The sequence below is a fragment of the Nerophis ophidion genome, linkage group LG06 (assembly GCF_033978795.1).
Source record: "Nerophis ophidion isolate RoL-2023_Sa linkage group LG06, RoL_Noph_v1.0, whole genome shotgun sequence".
NCBI classification, from domain to species: Eukaryota; Metazoa; Chordata; class Actinopteri; order Syngnathiformes; family Syngnathidae; genus Nerophis; species Nerophis ophidion.
In genome coordinates, this window is record NC_084616.1 from 2,081,818 (window position 1) to 2,101,405 (window position 19,588).

At 38.2% G+C, this 19,588-nt stretch overlaps 1 protein-coding gene across 3 annotated transcripts in view; it reads left to right on the forward strand.

Moving 5' to 3' along the window:
* Positions 1-687: 687 nt before the first annotated feature.
* LOC133554061 (regulator of telomere elongation helicase 1-like) overlaps positions 688-19,588 on the forward strand; it is a 53,256-nt gene continuing 34,355 nt past the window's right edge. For all 3 annotated transcript variants that reach the window (XM_061902426.1, XM_061902427.1, XM_061902428.1), the window contains exons 1-11: positions 688-960; positions 4,265-4,463; positions 4,582-4,675; positions 8,094-8,175; positions 9,188-9,248; positions 12,030-12,105; positions 12,571-12,655; positions 14,595-14,660; positions 17,812-17,941; positions 18,274-18,312; positions 18,380-18,455. In XM_061902426.1, the coding sequence (XP_061758410.1) occupies positions 859-960; positions 4,265-4,463; positions 4,582-4,675; positions 8,094-8,175; positions 9,188-9,248; positions 12,030-12,105; positions 12,571-12,655; positions 14,595-14,660; positions 17,812-17,941; positions 18,274-18,312; positions 18,380-18,455 (1,010 nt within the window). In that variant the 5' untranslated portion in view covers positions 688-858. The remainder of the gene's footprint in view (positions 961-4,264; positions 4,464-4,581; positions 4,676-8,093; positions 8,176-9,187; positions 9,249-12,029; positions 12,106-12,570; positions 12,656-14,594; positions 14,661-17,811; positions 17,942-18,273; positions 18,313-18,379; positions 18,456-19,588) is intronic.

Consider the following 19,588-nt stretch of genomic DNA (forward strand, 5'->3'; position numbering starts at 1 on the left):
CACCAAAACAACCAACAAGTACGATGCGTTTTTATATACTTTCTTTTAGAATCATTGGAAAATGTTTGTAAGGAAGGGGTAGTCGTTATTTTAGAGTTGGGACACGATGGACAGATTCCGGCCAGAGAATCATTTAAACATCTTTGCCGTGTGTGTGTGTGTGTGTGTGTGTGTGTGTGTGTGTGTGTGTGTGTGTGTGTGTGTGTGTGTGTGTGTGTGTGTGTGTGTGGTCTAAACAAATAGAGGAAAGAGGAAAAATTACAATCCAATGATATACTAATGAATATGCAGTACATGAATACACAATATAACACAATATAAAATAAAGGTGTGCATAATAACGCCATATATACATGAACTACAAGTTTTTAAGCCTCAAAGCCATAAATGGCGACTATGTGGTCTTTGTCGCCATCTAGAGGCCAAACTACGCCATCGCAGTTGCAATGGTGTTGCATAAACTACGCATGAACGGAAGCGACGTCAACGAGACTCATTTTCTCTCAGTTGACCCAAAACATCTGAACTTGGCATACGACGCAGCAAACATGTGTAGACATTGTATATATGTATGTATGTATGTGTGTGTGTATGTGTGTGTGTGTGTGTGTGTGTATGTATGTATGAATATGACCAAACTTACATTGATGCACATTGTGTGTATATAAAAAAGGTTGCGACAATGCGCACGCGCAGTGTTACGTATGCGGAAGTTCCCTACTGGCGGCAATCGCGATTTCCCCTGAGCGCGTCTGTTGCCAGGATGATGTCATTTCTACTTCTATTTAGCTGCTTGAAATGACCAATAAGTAGGTTGTCTTAGTTTGTCGCGCTCATAAAGTGTGAGGCGTCTTCATCATGCCGTCCTTTCATTTACACGGCGTGACGGTGCAGTTCCCCTTTGCTCCCTACGAGTGTCAGAAAGATTACATGAGAAAAGTCATCCAATGTCTTCAGACGGTAAGTTTTCGCATCAAACTACCAAACAGGGACAACAAGTCTTAAACTGTTCAGCTTTTTGTTTTGTGACAACAATTCGCCAACGATTGGAGTCTTCTGAACGTCCAAAAGAGCTCTTTTAGGTCAACGTTGAGAACCGATTCCCAGTTCCTTATTTACCATTTGGATGGACTTGTTTTAGTAGTCAACAATAGGTTTTACATATACACATTAAAAGCATGCTTGTATTAAAAAATATACTATTTTTAATTGTAATTATGTATTTATTTATCCATCTATTTTCTTCCGCTTATCCATAGTCGGATCGCGGGGGCAGCAGCCTAAGCAGAAAAACTCCATACTTCCCTCTCCCCAGTCACTTGGTTCAGTTCCTCCCAGGGGATCCCGAGGTGTTCTCAGGCCGGCCGGGGACATAGTCTTCCCAACGTGTCCTGGGTCTTCCCCGGGGCCTCTTCCTGGTTGGACGTGCCCTAAACACCTCCCTAGTCAGGCGTTCAGGTGGCATCCTGACCAGATGCCCGGACCACCTCATCTGGCTCCTCTCCATCTGGAGGAGCAGCGGCTTTACTTTGAGTTCCTCCCGGATGACAGAGCTTCTCACCCTATCTCTAAGGGAGAGACCCGCCAAACTCATTTGGGCCGCTTGTGCCCGTGATCTTATCCTTTCGGTCATGGCCCAAAGCTCATGACCATAGGTGAGGATGGGAACGTAGATCGACCGGTAAATTGAGAGCTTTGCCTTCCGGCTCAGCTCCTTCTTCACCACAACGGATCGGTACAACGTCCGCATTCCTGAAGACACCGCACCGATCCGCCTGTCGATCTCACGATCCACTCTTCCCTCACTCATGAACAACACTCTTAGGTACTTGAACTCCTCCACTTGGGGCAAGATATCCTCCCCAACCTAGAGATGGCAATCCACCCTTTTCCGGGCGAGAACCATGGACACGGACTAGGAGGTGCTGATTCTCATATTTCCAATTCGGGTTCAGTATTCTAAAGCAGTGATTTTCCAAACTGTGCTACGCGTATCACTAAGCGTTTTAATCCATCTGGTGGTAAGCCATAGTCCACGCCATAATAAACAATTAAGACACGTAGAGAACCGTTTTACTCCATCCATCCATTTTAATAATATTAATAATAATAGATTTTATTTGTAGAAGCACTATACATTGAGCAAACAACCTCAAAGTGCTACAGTGCATTTAAAAAAAACAGCAACAACTCTACAACCACAAATTGCTGTCCCCATTAAGTACAAGTAAAATAAATAATAATAATAAAAAAATAATAGCTATAACAAGCACACATATCTAAAAAAAAAAAAAAAAGATTTTTTAGAATAAGAAGGGTTTTTAAGCCTTTTTTAAAAACATCCACAGTCTGTGGTGCCCTCGGGTGGTCACGGAGAGCGTTCCACAGACTGAGAGCAGCAGAGCAGAAAACCCGGTCTCCCGTAGTTCAGATCTTTGTCCTCAGAGGTTGGAGGAGCGCAGATAATGTGTGGAGGATTTGAGGGTGAGCAGTTCTTTGAGGTAGAGGGGGGCATTTCCATGGAGGCACTGGTGAGTTAGTAGGGAGACTTTGTATTCAATCCTGAGTGGAACAGGAAGCCAGTGAAGGGATTTGAGAAGTGGTGTGATGTGGTGGTATTTCCACACTCTCATCAGGATCCCAGCAGCACTATTCTGTAAGTACTGCAGCTTCTGGATCTTCTTGCTGGGCATCCCCACAAGAAGTAAGTTGCAGTAGTCTAGCCTTTTCTACCGCTTTTCCCTTCTGGGGTCGTGGGCGGTGCTGGAGCCTATCCCATCTGCATTCGAGCGGAAAGCGGGGGTACACCCCGGACAAGTTACTCGTGGGAACCAAAATATCCTCCACATTCTCCGCTTAAGTCTGCCCTTTCTCAGCCTCCCAGCCAATCAACACACAGAATACGTGTAAACAAAGACCAGAAAGCTGCGCGACAATGGTGCCTTCAAGGCCATGGGAAACCACAAGATCAGTGAAACGGTGAACAAACTACACGTGGAACAGAACATAACATAGGACCCAGTGTGTTTCAATACAAATAAAAGGAAAAGAAAATGTTAAAAACATGAAATACTATCCAAAATAATCCAAACATGTTTTGATTGATTGATTGATACTTTTATTAGTAGATTGCACAGTACAGTACATATTATTAGTAGATTGCACAGTACAGTACATATTATTAGTAGATTGCACAGTACAGTACATATTATTAGTAGATTGCACAGTACAGTACATATTATTAGTAGATTGCACAGTACAGTACATATTATTAGTAGATCGCACAGTACAGTACATATTATTAGTAGATTGCACAGTACAGTACATATTATTAGTAGATTGCACAGTACAGTACATATTCCCTACAATTGACCACTAAATGGTAACACCCCAATAAGTTTTTCAACTTGTTTAAGTCGGGGTCCACCTTCATCAATTCATGGTACAAATATATACTATCAACATAATACAGTCATCACACAAGTTAATCATCATAGTATATACATTGAATTATTGACATTATTTACAATCCGGGGGGCGGGATGAGGAGCTTTGGTTGATATCAGTACTTCAGTCATCAACAATTGCATCAACAGAGAAATGTGGACATTGAAACAGTGTAGGTCAGTGCTCGGTTGGTAGAGCGGCCGTGCCAGCAACTTGAGGGTACCAGGTTCGATCCCTGCTTCCGCCGTCCTAGTCACTGCCGTTGTGTCCTTGGGCAAGACACTTGACCCACCTGCTCCCAGTGCCACCCACACTGCTTTAAATGGAACTCAGATATTGGCTGTCACTATATGAAAGTGCTTTGAGTCACTAGAGAAAAGTGCTATATAAATATAATTCAATTCACTCATTGGTGTTAATTTGCAAACCATCAAGATAAAGAAAAAAAATCAAATCAAATTAGTGTTGGTGTTCAATTAAACATCTGCCTTGTTTTTAATGAATACTTAGGCTTACTACGCTGATGTATTTTTATTTTGGTCATTTTTACTTATGGAATTTTTACAATGAAGAAAAACCCATAAAATTATAACCAATATTTCAGAATAATTTACACCAAAAGAGTAATAATATTGGTTTATTTTTAAATTATTCTGCTATACATCTTATCATTTTACTAATACTACTGATTGTTTCCAGATAACATTTTTTTATTAAAATAATGAAAGGAAAGGCTCCTCTTTAAAGACCTGTAAATCCCATCTCTATTGTAGACTTGTGTATGTTTGAATATTGATGCTGTATTGTTTTTTTCTAGAAGGTAAATGGAGTGCTGGAGAGTCCCACAGGCACTGGGAAGACCTTGTGCCTGCTGTGTGCCACCCTGGCTTGGAGGGATCACACCAAAGATGCTATCTCCCAACAGAAGATAGCAGAAAGGCTGGATGGGAAGGAGATGTTTCCTAGTATTCCTCTGCCATCTTGGGGGCAAGCCAACGGCGATGTTTCAACACCAAGTATGTACATATTGGGATTTGTGCACATTTGGAGCTATCACACATGTTTGGGCTCAGCCAACCCAGCAGGATGTTGTCATTCAAGTGAAACCTGTGGGCTTTTCTTCTTCTTTTCCAGCAAGCTACAGTGATGTTCCCAAGATCATATATGCGTCACGAACACACTCTCAGCTCACTCAGGTGGTCAGCGAGTTGAGGAACACTTCCTACAAGTAAGATGTTTTATTTAATTGCGTCAAAGACGTACACAACTAACCCAAAGTCAATTGAAAGAAACATGACTTGATGCGACTTAGCTGCTGCACATGAATCAAGCCTCAGATAACTTTAGTTGGGAATTGACGCTGCAGAAATAATAATTGAATTGAGTTGCGTGCAATAACTGTAACACCATGTGGACTATATAATTCAATCTAGAGATGTAATAATGTAAGATCATCTTTATTATTATTATCGCAGTATTGTTGAATGTGCTCAAAAAGTACTAGTACATAGGGCTGGGGGATATGGCCTTTTTTTAATATCTCCATATTTTTAGGCCATGTCACCATACAGCATATATATCTGGATATTTTGCCTTAGCCTTGAATGAACACTTGATGCATATAATGACAGCAGTATGATGATTCTATGTGTCTACATTCAAACATTCTTCTTCATACTGCATTCATATATGCTACTTTTGAACTTCCATGCAGAGAGGGAAATCACAACTAAAAGTGTATTTATGAAACAAATATTAAGCAGTGGCACAAACTTTCATGTCATTTCCAAACAAAGTGCAAGATTGTCGGAGACATTTTAAAACAAGCAATGAGTGCACTTTTGTGCATGATGTCACTAAGATGACATACTGTATCAAAACAACACTAAATTAACGTGCACTTTTTGTACAGAACACCACTACAGTAGTTTAAAACAAATAAATTGCACTTTTGTGCATGATGTCACACAAGATATTTCAATAAGTGTCAAATAAAAATGAGCTGCATAATAGGAAATCAAATAGTGTAAGTCCTTCACTATGTGGTAGGTTCCTGCGGACGTTATCTCCTTCTGTTGTTGACTAGTTTCTTTATAGTGTTGATGTGGGTGTGGCACCAAACGGAGATGTTGACATGCAGAGTTTCAAGCACTCTTCATTCTCTAGTAGGTGACTTTTCAAATGATGCTACAAATTAGCAGTGGTCTTTCTTTTTGTAGCAACGCTTTTGCCGCATACTTCAAATGTTACGGTTGTCTGTTCAACATCTTCCCGCTTGAAGCCAAACCACCGCCAGACGATGGACCCCATGCTGTTTTTCTTGGGAATTAATTCTCCCTTCATGTGTTACCAGATTCGTACCTTCTCTCTCTCGTATTACCACTCGCACCTCTCTGCAAGCACCACAGATTACTTTACCCATGCTGCTAACTCTCTGCTGGGCGAGGACGTATGACGTTGCACGCGTGACAGTATGTGACGTGTGTAAGAAGGTGGGCTTCTTTATGTCTCAGTGAGAAGGAGAGACAAGAAAGAGTGAGAAGAGCCTGTAGTGTAATGCCAGCAGTTAAAAGCAACTGCGTGAGAAGGTATACTCCAGTATCACCATATAGTCATTTTCTGTATCTCACAGAGACAAACCCGCCATATATCCAGTATATCCAGGAAGTGGGGAATACCAGTTTTCAAGTACTAATGGAATGTGCCATTAATGTACTTGTCTAGTCTTATGTTGAGCCTTACAAAGTGTTTATACTGTAAGTATTGTACTTATTACACACCAGCTGTTTGGTTGTAACAATCATCTTTTTTGTAGTTTTCATTACCAATATGGATGTGAGGAAATTGCCATGTAAAATAACTAATGCTAATAAGTAGTAGTTCACAAAAAATGGATTCACGTCCAAATCGCGATTCTTATTCATCCCGATTCTGATTTTATTTATTTATTCATTTATTTATTTTTTACAAAAATTATTTTAGAAAATAATATAAACATTTATTCATAAAAATACATTCTTAAAATGTGATTTTAGGCCATCTACTGTAAATGCAAGAAGAAAAAGCTTGTCTGACACGTCACCTATTTTGAAAAAGTTTCATTATGATTATTGTAGCAAATATTGCATTGTTAAAATCGGTTTGAATCATGTTGAATTGAGGATTGATTCCCAATCGACTTGTCACCCCAGTAATGAGATTTGGATTTGGCACACCTACTAATCAGAAGCATGTATGTGGCCAATGTAAATTAGCATCAAGGGTGCATTTTGGAAAAGTGGAGCCTTATTGTACATTTGAGTGTTTTCTATCAGGCATACTTACTTTGTTGGCATGGGAAATGTAACATTATCTCTGAGTCCTGCTTGAGTGCTTGTTTCCCTGCCACGCGTTTGAGCCGGTAACCGGTGCCCAACCAGACGTGACGTCACTCGCACCAAAACTACGGTCAGGTTTCGTAGGATTTTACGTGAATAGGGACGGCGTGGCGCAGTGGAAGAGTGGCCGCGTGCAACCCGGGGATTGAACTCTGGTTCAATCCCCACCTAGTACCAACCTCGTCACGTCCGTTGTGTCCTGAGCAAGACACTTCACCCTTACTCCTGATGGATGCTGGTTAGCGCCTTGCATGGCAGCTCCCTCCATCTGTGTGTGAATGTATGTGTGAATGGGTAAATGTGGAAGTAGTGTCAAAGCGCTTTGAGTACCTTGAAGGTAGAAAAGCGCTATACAAGTACAACCCATTACATTACCTGGTAATACCAACACAATTCTGTCGGTACCCATTGAAGTAGCACGTTTGGTAGCCATCCCTAGTTGTGTATTACCTGTCGGATCACTGTTCTATTTACTATATTTTGGAAGATGTTAATTGCAGTTGTCAAGCATTGAAGCCATGTTTCAGTGAGATACAGGCCATCTCAGGCTTTTGGAGTTTTTCCTTGCCTGGATGTGGCTTCAGATCAGGGGATGTCTTCATGGTTTGTAAAACCCTTCGAGGCACTTGTTATTAAGGGCTGTTTAAATAAATACGTGTTCACATGTATTTGTGAACTAGTGAACTATTTTGATATAGCGCTTTTCTATAGAGACTCAAAGTACCTTACATAGTGAAACCTATTATCTAGAGCTTTACACTGCATTTTTTCACCAGTGTGGGTGGCATTGGGAGCAGGTGGGTAAAGTGTCTTGCCCAAGGACACAAAAGCAGTGACTAGGATGGGGGAACCTGGAACCCTAAAGTTGCTGGCACGGCCGCTCTACCAACCGAGCCACACTGCCCCAATAAATATTGATTGCTTGATTTATAATCATATTTTAAGTCTTTCAGAATAGGAGCAAATCCCTTTCATCCGCCCATGGGTAGAGTTTTTACCAGAAGAAATGAAAAATCTGTTCAACTTAAGTAACTCGAAAATGTTCATTATGTCTTTTTGTTGTTATACTTTTCAGTTTCTTCTAGTAGGTAGGTAAGTCTTTATTGTCATTGCACAAGTACAACCAAACTTGTCAAATTCTATCCTCACTATTCCGTGGATTAGTTTAGTGGAAGTGACTTGCATTGTGGAACCACAACAAACGAGAGTGCATTCCTGGTCTCTGTGCAATGAAAGTAGTCCAATAATGGCCTTTTTATTGTGATTCAGACCTAAGGTGTGTGTTTTGGGCTCAAGAGATCAGCTGTGCATCAACCCAGAGGTGATGCGCCAGGAAAACCACCATGTCAAGGTAATAACAATATTTGATGTATTGAATAGAAGAATAGGGTTGCATGCTGTACAATATAATTTTGGCAAAAGATCCAGCGTTTAATACTATGGTCATACGGTGATAATCCCTGTTGATGATGCGTAGATTTGACAGCAACAAGCCAACCCCAGCATCTTCGAAGCAATGTAGCGTCCCTGCTAGCAAGCTAGAGGCTAGCGTCCCTCCACAGTGTGTAGCCGCTTCTCTGTCCCTAATCCTCGCCTTCATGGCGGCAAATTAATTGAAAGCAACTCACCAATCTTGCAAATATTATCAATTTATACCTAAACACGCTACAAAACACACAAAAGATACAATAAGCCATGCTAACCGCTAAGCTAAAAAGTTAAAGTAGCAATGATTGCCACAAAAAAAAACTAGGAATGGCGAAATTATTGTCTGCATTTGATCCATCACCCTTAAATCACCCCCTGAGAGGGGAGGGTTAGCAGTGAGCAGCAGCGGTGGCTGCGCCCGGGATCCAGCCTTGATGCTGAGTACCAAGCAGGGAGGTAATGGATCCCATTTTTATAGTCTTTGGTATGACTTGAACTCACAACCTACTCATCTCAAGGAGGACACTCTAACCACTAGGCCACTGAGTAAAGCTCTTTCACGTAAACAGAGGTAGGCAGAGCGAAACAGATATCGATAGCAACAATAACAAGCGTAATATCAATACATGGTCCATTTTACAATCATTAGATTGATATTCTTTATGGTCACAAAATCTTCTTTCTTTTTGTTATTGTTTACAAACTTGGAAAATAAGTACCTGGATACAAACTATTTACAAACCCCGTTTCCATATGAGTTGGGAAATCGTGATAGATGTAAATATAAACGGAATACAATGATTTGCAAATCATTTTCAACCCATATTAAGTTGAATGCACCCCAAGCGAGACCATGAATAAAGATACATGCTTTTGAAGGATGATGTTTGGTCAAAGACAAATATTTCTACGAATCTGCCTGTTTAATGTTTCAGGTCCATATGTGTCGAGGAAAGGTATCCACAAGGTCGTGTGTCTTCTATAACAATGTAGAAGGTGAGTGCTTGAAATTTGTGCAATACACAACTCCTCATCTTTTCTGTTCTAGTGTTACCTTCTTAAAGGACAAAACTACATGAAACTTGAAAACAACTTTTTGAACAAACCCAGTTTCCATATGAGTTGGGAAATTGTGTTAGATGTAAATATAAACAGAATACAATGATTTGCAAATCCTTTTCAAGCCATATTCAGTTGAATATGCTACAAAGACAACATATTTGATGTTCAAACTCATAAACATTTTCTTTTGCAAATAATCATTAACTTTAGAATTTGATACCAGCAACACGTGACAAAGAAGTTGGGAAAGGTGGCAATAAATACTGATAAAGTTGAGGAATGCTCATCAAACACTTATTTGGAACATCCCACAGGTGTGCAGGCTAATTGGGAACAGGTGGGTGCCATGATTGGCTATAAAAGCAGCTTCCCAAAAAGTGCTCAGTCTTTCACAAGAAAGGATGGGGCGAGGTACACCCCTTTGTCCACAACTGCGTGAGCAAATAGTCAAACAGTTTAAGAACAACCTTTCTCAAAGTGCACTTGCAAGAAATTTAGGGATTTCAACATCTACGCTCTATAATAAATCAATCAATCAATCAATGTTTACTTATATAGCCCTAAATCACTAGTGTCTCAAAGGGCTGCACAAACCACTACGACATCCTCGGTAGGCCCACATAAGGGCAAGGAAAACTCACACCCAGTGGGACGTCGGTGACAATGATGACTATGAGAACCTTGGAGAGGAGGAAAGCAATGGATGTCGAGCGGGTCTAACATGATACTGTGAAAGTTCAATACATAATGGATCCAACACAGTCGCGAGAGTCCAGTCCAAAGCGGATCCAACACAACAGCGAGAGTCCCGTTCACAGCGGAGCCATCAGGAAACCATCCCAAGCGGAGGCGGATCAACAGCGCAGAGATGTCCCCAGCCGATACACAGGCAAGCAGTACATGGTCACCGGATCGGACCGGACCCCCTCCACAAGGGAGAGCGGGACATAGGACAAAAAGAAAAGAAACGGCAGATCAACTGGTCTAAAAAGGGAGTCTATTTAAAGGCTAGAGTATACAGGTGAGACTTAAATGCTTCTGAGGTGGCATCTCGAACTTTTACTGTGAGGGCATTCCAGAGTACTGGAGCCCGAAATGAAAAAGCTCTATAGCCCGCAGACTTTTTTTGGGCTTTGGGAATCACTAATAAGCCGGAGTCCTTTGAACGCAGATTTCTTGCCGGGACATATGGTACAATACAATCGGCAAGATAGGATGGAGCTAGACCGTGTAGTATTTTATACGTAAGTAGTAAAACCTTAAAGTCACATCTTAAGTGCACAGGAAGCCAGTGCAGGTGAGCCAGTACAGGTATATATGTATGTATATAAAGGTATATATGTATGTTTATATGTATATAAAGGTATATACAGTATAGGTATATATGTATGTATATAAAGGTATATACAGTATAGGTATATATGTATGTATATATGTATACAAAGGTATATACAGTATAGGTATATATGTATGTATATATGTATATAAAGGTATATACAGTATAGGTATATATATATGTATATAAAGGTATACAGTACAGGCGTAATGTGATCAAACTTTCTTGTTCTTGTCAAAAGTCTAGCAACTGTAATCTTTTAATGCTAGACATGGGGAGACATGAAAATAATATCTTACAGTAATGGAGCCACAACGTTATGAAGGCATGAATAATGATCTCAGCGTCTTTAGTGGACAGAATGGATTTTTTCCACTTGGTTTACTTCAGATACAGTCAGTAGTCAGAAAATCAGCTTTTACCTTGAAAATTAGCCATTGCCTTGAAAATCAGCTTTTACCTTGAAATTTAGCTTTTATCTTGAAAAATGTATTTGACCTTAAAAATCTGCTTTTACCGCGTAAATCAGTTTTTGCCTTGAAAATCAGCTTTTACCAAGAAAAACAGCTTGTACCTTGAAAATCAGCTTTTACCTCGAAAATCAGCTTTTACCTCGAAAATCAGCTTTTACCTTGAAAATGCGGGGTGTACTTTCTGTAGACTTGTTAGAAACACAAAACGCTTTGTCTTTGCAGAGCTTGACTCACAAAAATAATTTTCAGATGCACTCATAATTATTCAACCCCCTTTGTACATGCCTTTTTATATACTGTGGTTTAAAATGAGTTGAATGAAGTTAACCTATCTGTCAGGTTTAAGCACCAAACTAATCTATTAAACAGAACACGAAGCAAGAAATCAGGCAGGGACAGAGTTCAATTTTGCTCATGAGGAGAATGCATGGAGCTGCACACTCCAGTACAGTTTCACCCTACGCTCTGAGGCACAGCCCACGCGCCCCCTTTTTATTCAGGAGTTCCCTAGTTACATCACTAAGGCTGCTTCTAAAGGGAGGGGTCATCCATTATGCGAGCAGCTCATTACGCACAATACGTGATTATTCGTAACGGAAATGTACTGGGGGCCTTGTGATTGCGCCTTGTCCCTGCTTGGTCTGCCCGCTGTTGATATGCCTTTTCTTCGTTGAGGTGCTGGTTCGTCCTTGGCTGTTAGCAGCCTGAAAGACAGAAACATCTGCAGCGAGGCAACTCCTAACTTGCAGTAGAAGATAACAAGTTGTATGCCTTTGCACAAAAATAAAAGTACAGCTAAATAATAACTAGAGCAACGGCCTTTAAGCATAAGAGTTGTGTGATAACTTACAGCATATATCATTATTCTATCAGTATCCCTCAAACTAATAGTTTTTTCCTCTTCAGAGAAAAGCACCGATCGAGAATTGGTGAACACAATCATGGACGTTGAAGACCTGGTCAAATTTGGCAACAAACACAGGTGTGTGATGATTGTTGTTTATTTCAACTTCATGCATGCATTGATGTTTGTGTGTTTCTCCGGCTGTACTTTGTAAGCATAAATAGCATTTCCGATGACATAACTGAGCTGTACAGTAAATGACGTGTGTGGTCAGGTAAAACATGATCTCATGTATTTAACAGCAGAAGAACACCTTTACTAGAGCTCCCAATATAACAAAGCTTGTATCTACTGTCCCTGGAGAGGGCCAAAGAAACTGAAAAAGAAGATATTGTTAAATCTCTCTGTGGTGGCCAAAGTTTGAAAATAGAAAAAAATTGTAGCTGAGGCTGAGATAGGATCCAGTACCCCCGCGACACCGAAAGGGATACGCAGTAGAAAATGGATGGATGTATGGAAGAGTGAATTGACAGTTTGCGGACAGCTTGACTGACTTCTTTCTTGGTTCACTCAAAGATTATATTTGGTTTGTGTTTTCTGCAGGTCCTGTCCTTACTACCTTTCACGGTCCTTAAAACAGCAGGCGGATGTGATTTTTACGCCCTATAATTACCTGCTGGATCCAAAGGTAAGCAGTCTTTATTAAGTAGAAAATATCAACTGTGCAGCGCGCCTGAGACTGCTCAGACCTGCTTCTACCAGTTTTTGTGAATTTGGGATCTGCATAACTCCTGAAAATATCAAATCAAACCGTGGAAGCATTGCAGAGATATTTATAAAATAAATTTGCCTTCCTTCATTCTTCCCCCAAACGATGCATTTGGAATTTACCCAATTTTTGACCTTTTCCCCACTGGTGACGTTCGCGGATATCTTCACATATGATAGCAATGTACCTGGAGAGCATTGCGCCAGTCCGCCATTGTAGTCCCATGATATTCACATTTTTTAAGTTTCATTTGTATGTGATTGACAGCCAGGAAAGCTAATTAGAGCAAAAATTTCCTCCGATCCGTTTTACAAAACTTAACATGTAATGGTGACGTATGTAAACGAGGGCTGTCAAAAGTAACTACCGTGTTTTCCAGACTATAAAGCGTACTGGTTTATAAGCCCAGACCACAAAAAAAAAAATTTTAAAAATCACATTCTGTAAATGTTTATTTACAAATCTTAATTTTTTCCAAACGATGTCTCTAATACGTCAGTAAAACGGCAGATCAAACAAAACAGAAGTCATCATCATGGCCCCACTAGCTGCGCAAGCTAGCTCTCCAATCAGCTAAACAGACTCAATAACTCCACGCTGACGTTTTGCTGAATTTACTGAGAAATTTGTGAAAATGAAACAATACAAATATAATGTCATTGTTAGTTAGTAATATTAACACATTATACACAAAGCAAACTATGACCTGCTTCCCAAGAATATACAACAATTCTTCTCAACAAAAGAAGAGAAATATAATCTTAGAGAAAAATGTAATTTAAAACATTTGTATGCACGTACAACACTTAAGACCTTCAGTATATCAGTATGTGGAATTAAATTATGGAATGGATTAAGCAAAGCAATCAAACAATGTACTAATATGATCCACTTCAAGAAACTCTTCAAACTGGAAGTGTTTACAAAGTACAAAAATAAAGAACCATGATAAACATTCTGATTTTACTCACCCATTCATTCTCAAAATAATCTGATTTATCTCATCGTATGGAATAAAACTTACTTCACCAATTATTTATTTATTTGTATCGTGATTACTTATTACATATGGAGTATACATTGTGAATACATTGAGAACAGGGAGTGAACAAAAGTTTTAGCAACTGTTATGTAAAGAAAAGGGGTAGGATTAAATAAGCTCTGCTTCTTCCTACTCCTTTTCGAACATGTTGAAAAGAGAAACTGGAAATTGTGATGCATCATGTTGTATGCTTGCATGTTTGAAATAAACTCAAACTCAAAGTCAAACATATGGTAATAAATGTTTGTAACTAAAGCTAAAAACGCTAGCGTCATTATATTATGATAGCACGTACAAATATGCATGAAAACGCTTCTACAGCTAGCTCACATGGGACGGTTTAGCAAGTAAGAATTGTTTTAGTTACATTGTAAAACTTACAAATGTGATGAATGAACATTCAGTACATATTGTTCTTACTCATTTTGATGGGCTGATATCAACATTGTATTTGGACCTGATGTTTTGTTTTAGTAGATAAAACGATTTGTTCAAGTCTGTTACAACCAGGAAGAATTTTAAAAGCCACTTTTTTGTTTTAATGCCTGTCTTCACAATAATGTGATGAATTTAAATTAAAATATCTCGTGTTGCGGGCTTTTTTCAGCTTTTTAGGGTGAGATTAAGAAATAGATGAACTCGATCACAATTAATGAATTGCTAGTTTTGCTGGACAGCAGTAGTTACAACTGGCAATGCTGTCTGCATAAATGTGCTAAGCAATGTCATTTAACACTAATTGAATAGTTGTATTAATTTTTTAATTAATGACATTTCCAAATATATTTAACCAAATTGTTATTCTGCTTTCCACAGAGTCGAAGAGCTCATCAAATCGAACTGGCTGGATCTGTTGTCATCTTTGACGAGGCTCATAATTTAGTAAGTTTGCTACATGTATTATGACTCTCAGTGATTTATTTGCCAACATTTTATCATGCTAACAATAAAGGGTCTTTCTTTGGTATGCTGTCTAAAGAAGATCGTCACAACAATGTGCTACATGTACATAAACCTCTGATGTAGCGTCATTGATATGGCGAGCCACACTGGTTAACACTATTATTGGTCCCCCGACTGCCAGGTGGCTAGCAGCTATTTCCAAACTCACTACCCTAATAATAATGATCACCTCTATTGCCGAAAATAAACTGCATTTCTTAAAAGTGTGATTATCAAGTGTCATAACCACTGAGGACAAGGCTAAATATGTTACACAGCGAGAGAGCAAGCCAGGAGTATTTCCATTTTTTTAATACACCAACACTTTTGGTGTATTAAAGTTGCTATTTTTGAAAAACATTATTTTGTTTTTATATACGAAAAAGACTAAAAAGTTGTAAATTACAGCACAAATATTGCTATTTGAAAAGAGAAATTGTATTAAAATAAGAAACCTTTTTTTAATACTCAAAGTGAATGCTTAGTAAAGTTGACAAACTGCAGCTATAAGTGCATTAAAGTGAAATGTCAGAAGACATGAACAATTACATGAATAAGAGGCTAATGTAGCGGTGCTCTGGTGCTGTATAAGGGCCAGACGTGCACCCAAGCACAGCCTGCTTGATTTATAAATCCATGTTACCGATACCAAGAAAGGTATCCGTATATGGCCGATACTAAAGCAATTAGATTGATACTTTTACTTTCGCAATCATTTTTTTTGTCGTTTTTAATGAATACTTGGGTCTACTACACTACTGTATTTTAATGTTGTCACTATGGTGGTAATTTTTGAATTCTTAAGTCTGCTACACCAGTGGTTCTGAAATGGGGGTACACGTAGCCCTGGGGGTACTTGAAGGTATGCCAAGGGGTACGTGAGATTTTTTAAAAATATTCTAAAAATAGCAACAATTCAAAAATCCTTTATAAATATATTTGTTGAATAATACTTCAACAAAATATGAATGTAAGTTCATAAAGTGTGAAAAGAAATGCAACAATGCAATATTCAGTGTTGACAGCTAGATTGTTTGTGGACATGTTCCATAAATATTGATGTTAAAGATTTATTTTTTTGTGAATAAAATGTTTAGAAGTAAGTTGATGAATCCAGATGGATCTCTGTTACAATCCCCAAAGAGGGCACTTTAAGTTGATGATTACTTCTATGTGGAGAAATCTTTAGTTATAATTGAATCACTTTTTTATTTTTCAACAAGTTCTTAGTTATTTTTATATCTTTTTTTCCAAATAGTTCAAGAAAGACCACTACAAATGAGCAATATTTTGCACTGTTATACAATTTAATAAATCAGAAACTGATGACATAGTGCTGTATTTTACTTCTTTAGCTCTTTTTTTCCAATCAAAAATGCTTTGCTCTGATTAGGGGGTACTTGAATTAAAAAAAATGTTCACAGGGGGTAAATCACTGAAAAATGGTTGAGAACCACTGTGCTACACTACTGTATTTAATGTTGTCATTATGGTGGGACTTAATAAATACTTAGGTCTACTACACTACTCAATTTTAATGTTGTCATTATGGTGGGACTTAATAAATACTTAGGTCTACTACACTACTGTATTTTAATGTTGTCATTATGGTGGTACTTAATGAATATTTAGGTGTACTACACTACTGTATTTAATGTTGTCATTATGGTGGGACTTAATGAATAGTTAGGTGTACTATACTATGTATTTAATGTTGTCATGATGGTGGTACTTAATGAATACTTAGGTCTACTACACTACTGTATTTAATGTTGTCATGATGGTGGTACTTAATGAATACTTAGGTCTACTACACTACTGTATTTAATGTTGTCATGATGGTGGTACTTAATGAATACTTAGGTCTACTACACTACTCAATTTTAATGTTGTCATTATGGTGGGACTTAATAAATACTTAGGTCTACTACACTACTGTATTTTAATGTTGTCATTATGGTGGGACTTAATAAATACTTAGGTCTACTACACTACTCAATTTTAATGTTGTCATTATGGTGGGACTTAATAAATACTTAGGTCTACTACACTACTGTATTTTAATGTTGTCATTATGGTGGTACTTAATGAATATTTAGGTGTACTACACTACTGTATTTAATGTTGTCATTATGGTGGGACTTAATGAATAGTTAGGTGTACTATACTATGTATTTAATGTTGTCATGATGGTGGTACTTAATGAATACTTAGGTCTACTACACTACTGTATTTAATGTTGTCATTATGGTGGTACTTAATGAATACTTAGGTCTACTACACTAGTATTTAATGTTGTCATTATGGTGGTACTTAATGAATACTTAGGTCTACTACACTACTGTATTTAATGTTGTCATTATGGTGGTACTTAATGAATACTTAGGTCTACTACACTACTGTATTTAATGTTGTCATTATGGTGGTACTTAATGAATACTTAGGTCTACTACACTATTGTATTTAATGTTGTCATTATGGTGGTACTTAATGAATACTTAGGTCTACTACACTACTGTATTTTAATGTTGTCATGATGGTGGTACCTAATGAATACTTAGGTCTACTACACTACTGTATTTAATGTTGTCATTATGGTGGTACTTAATGAATACTTAGGGCTACTACACTACTGTATTTTAATGTTGTCATGATGGTGGTACCTAATGAATACTTAGGTCTACTACACTACTGTATTTAATGTTGTCATTATGGTGGTACTTGGAGAGCCAAGTGTTTTTGGAGGTGGTACTTGGTGAAAAGAATGAGAGAAATAGTAGATGACATTTTTGTGTTTTGTTATTGTCTGGACTTGATATATTGATATATGTATGAGTTGATCTCCCTCATGGATAGTCGTAATCGGCAGCATAAAACACTGGTCGTAACATTCCCCAGAAATGGTATTTTGAATGAGGATGAATAGTCAATGAATTGTTTATTTCACTTCTCCGTGGTGGTACACCTTACATAGTTCTGCCCGCAGTCCTCTGAGGTGAAAGTCATTTAGTTCACAAATTGAAAAGACAAGAATGTTTGACCAATTCTGTCCTGACAAATGTTTGTATTGAGTTGCGAGTGTTGTTTGCAGGAGAAGACCTGTGAGCAGTCAACGTCGTTCGAACTGATGCCGTATGATTTAGCCTCCGCTATTAGTGCCTTGACCAGGTTGCTGGCTGAGCAGGCTACAGAAGCCGGTCTAGAAGAGTCTTCTGTTCAAGGTAGAAGTGCCTCATGTCTTGTCTTACCATTTACCCTTTAGAGACATTGTACCGTACATAAGTGAATTAGTGTGAATTATATTTATATAGCGCTTTTCTCGAGTGACTCAAAGCGCTTTACATAGTGAAACCCAATATCTAAGTTACATTTAAACCAGTGTGGGTGGCACTGGGAGCAGGTGGGTAAAGTGTCTTGCCCAAGGACACAACGGCAGTGACTAGGATGGTGGAAGCGGGAATCGAACCTGCAACCCTCAAGTTGCTGGCATGGCCACTCTACCAACTGAGCTATGCCGCCCGCATAACTGACTATATTGTTTTGGTTTTTTCAGGTTTAAAAGCAAACATAGAAAATGTTGCAAAAATCAAAGGTGAGTATTCAGACTAATCCTCCAATTTTCCTAGCAAATTCCAAAATGAATCTGTCATGATTTCCAGAGATGTGTCTGAAGCTGGAAGCTGCTCTTGATTCATTCGAGGCTGCAGCCGACAAAGGCATAACAAAACCTGGAATGTGAGTGAAAGTGTGCTTGATTTGACACAGACTTACTGAATGAAACTGTTGTTCTCTGGGAAACACCGGGCACACAATGAAGTCAAACCTCTTATTCTTATTTTGTATCAGATGTTTGGATTCATTGGATTTCCCGCCCAGAAGGGTTGGTGGATCAGTATGTTGGTATAATGGGCATCTGTAGTTAATTCCACCTTTTTGGTTGAACTCTCCCAATCCCACTCAGCTGTGTTGGTCATCGGGCGGCAGCTACTGAGTATTCAGTAATTGACTAATCTATGGATTTGTTTGTTTGATTAATCGGGAAATTGGATAAAACACACTTTATAACCTCATTGCTGATTTTAAGGAGAAATTTTGATGTAGAAAGTTAAGCGTTTATCCAATTTCACCTTTTGTTCACCTTTTTTTTACCTTCTATGTATCTTTTAGCTTCCATGCACCGCATATTTATCTTTAATGTACCTTCTTTTACCCTTTACCATATACTTATCTTCTGTTAGATTCTATTTCTGTTCTTTTAGCTTCTCCTTGCCTTTTATTTATCTTCTACTTGCCTTTTTTTACTTTCTATTTACATTATTTTAGCTTCCATTTATCTTCTATTTATGATCTCTTTACCGTGTATTTATCTAATTTCAGCTTCTATTTATCTTCTTTTAGCTTGAATTTACCTTCTATTTGTCTTCTATATACCTTCTTATGCCCTTTATCTACCATATATGTATCTTCTTCTATCATTTAGCTTCATGTTTGTTCTTTTAGCTTCTCTTTGCCTTCTATTTATATTCTGATAGATGAAATTTACCATCTATTTTCTTTGAGCTCATTTTACCTTTTATCTTGTACCTTTTAGCTTCTATTTACCTTTTTTTTTATACCGTCTATCAGCTTTTATTTACTTTCTCTGACTTTCTACTTATTTAACCTTTTTATTTACCTTCGATTTTCATGAATGCACTCCTAGCAACTACTCTTTTTTTAAACTCCACAGTAATTCTTTCCTTCTTTCCATGTTGGTTTATCTACTATCTATCTACCATTTATTTATCTTCTTTTAGCTTCCGTTTATGTTATTTTACTTTCTTTTATCTTCTATTTACCTTGTATTTGTCTTCTTTCAGCTTCAATTT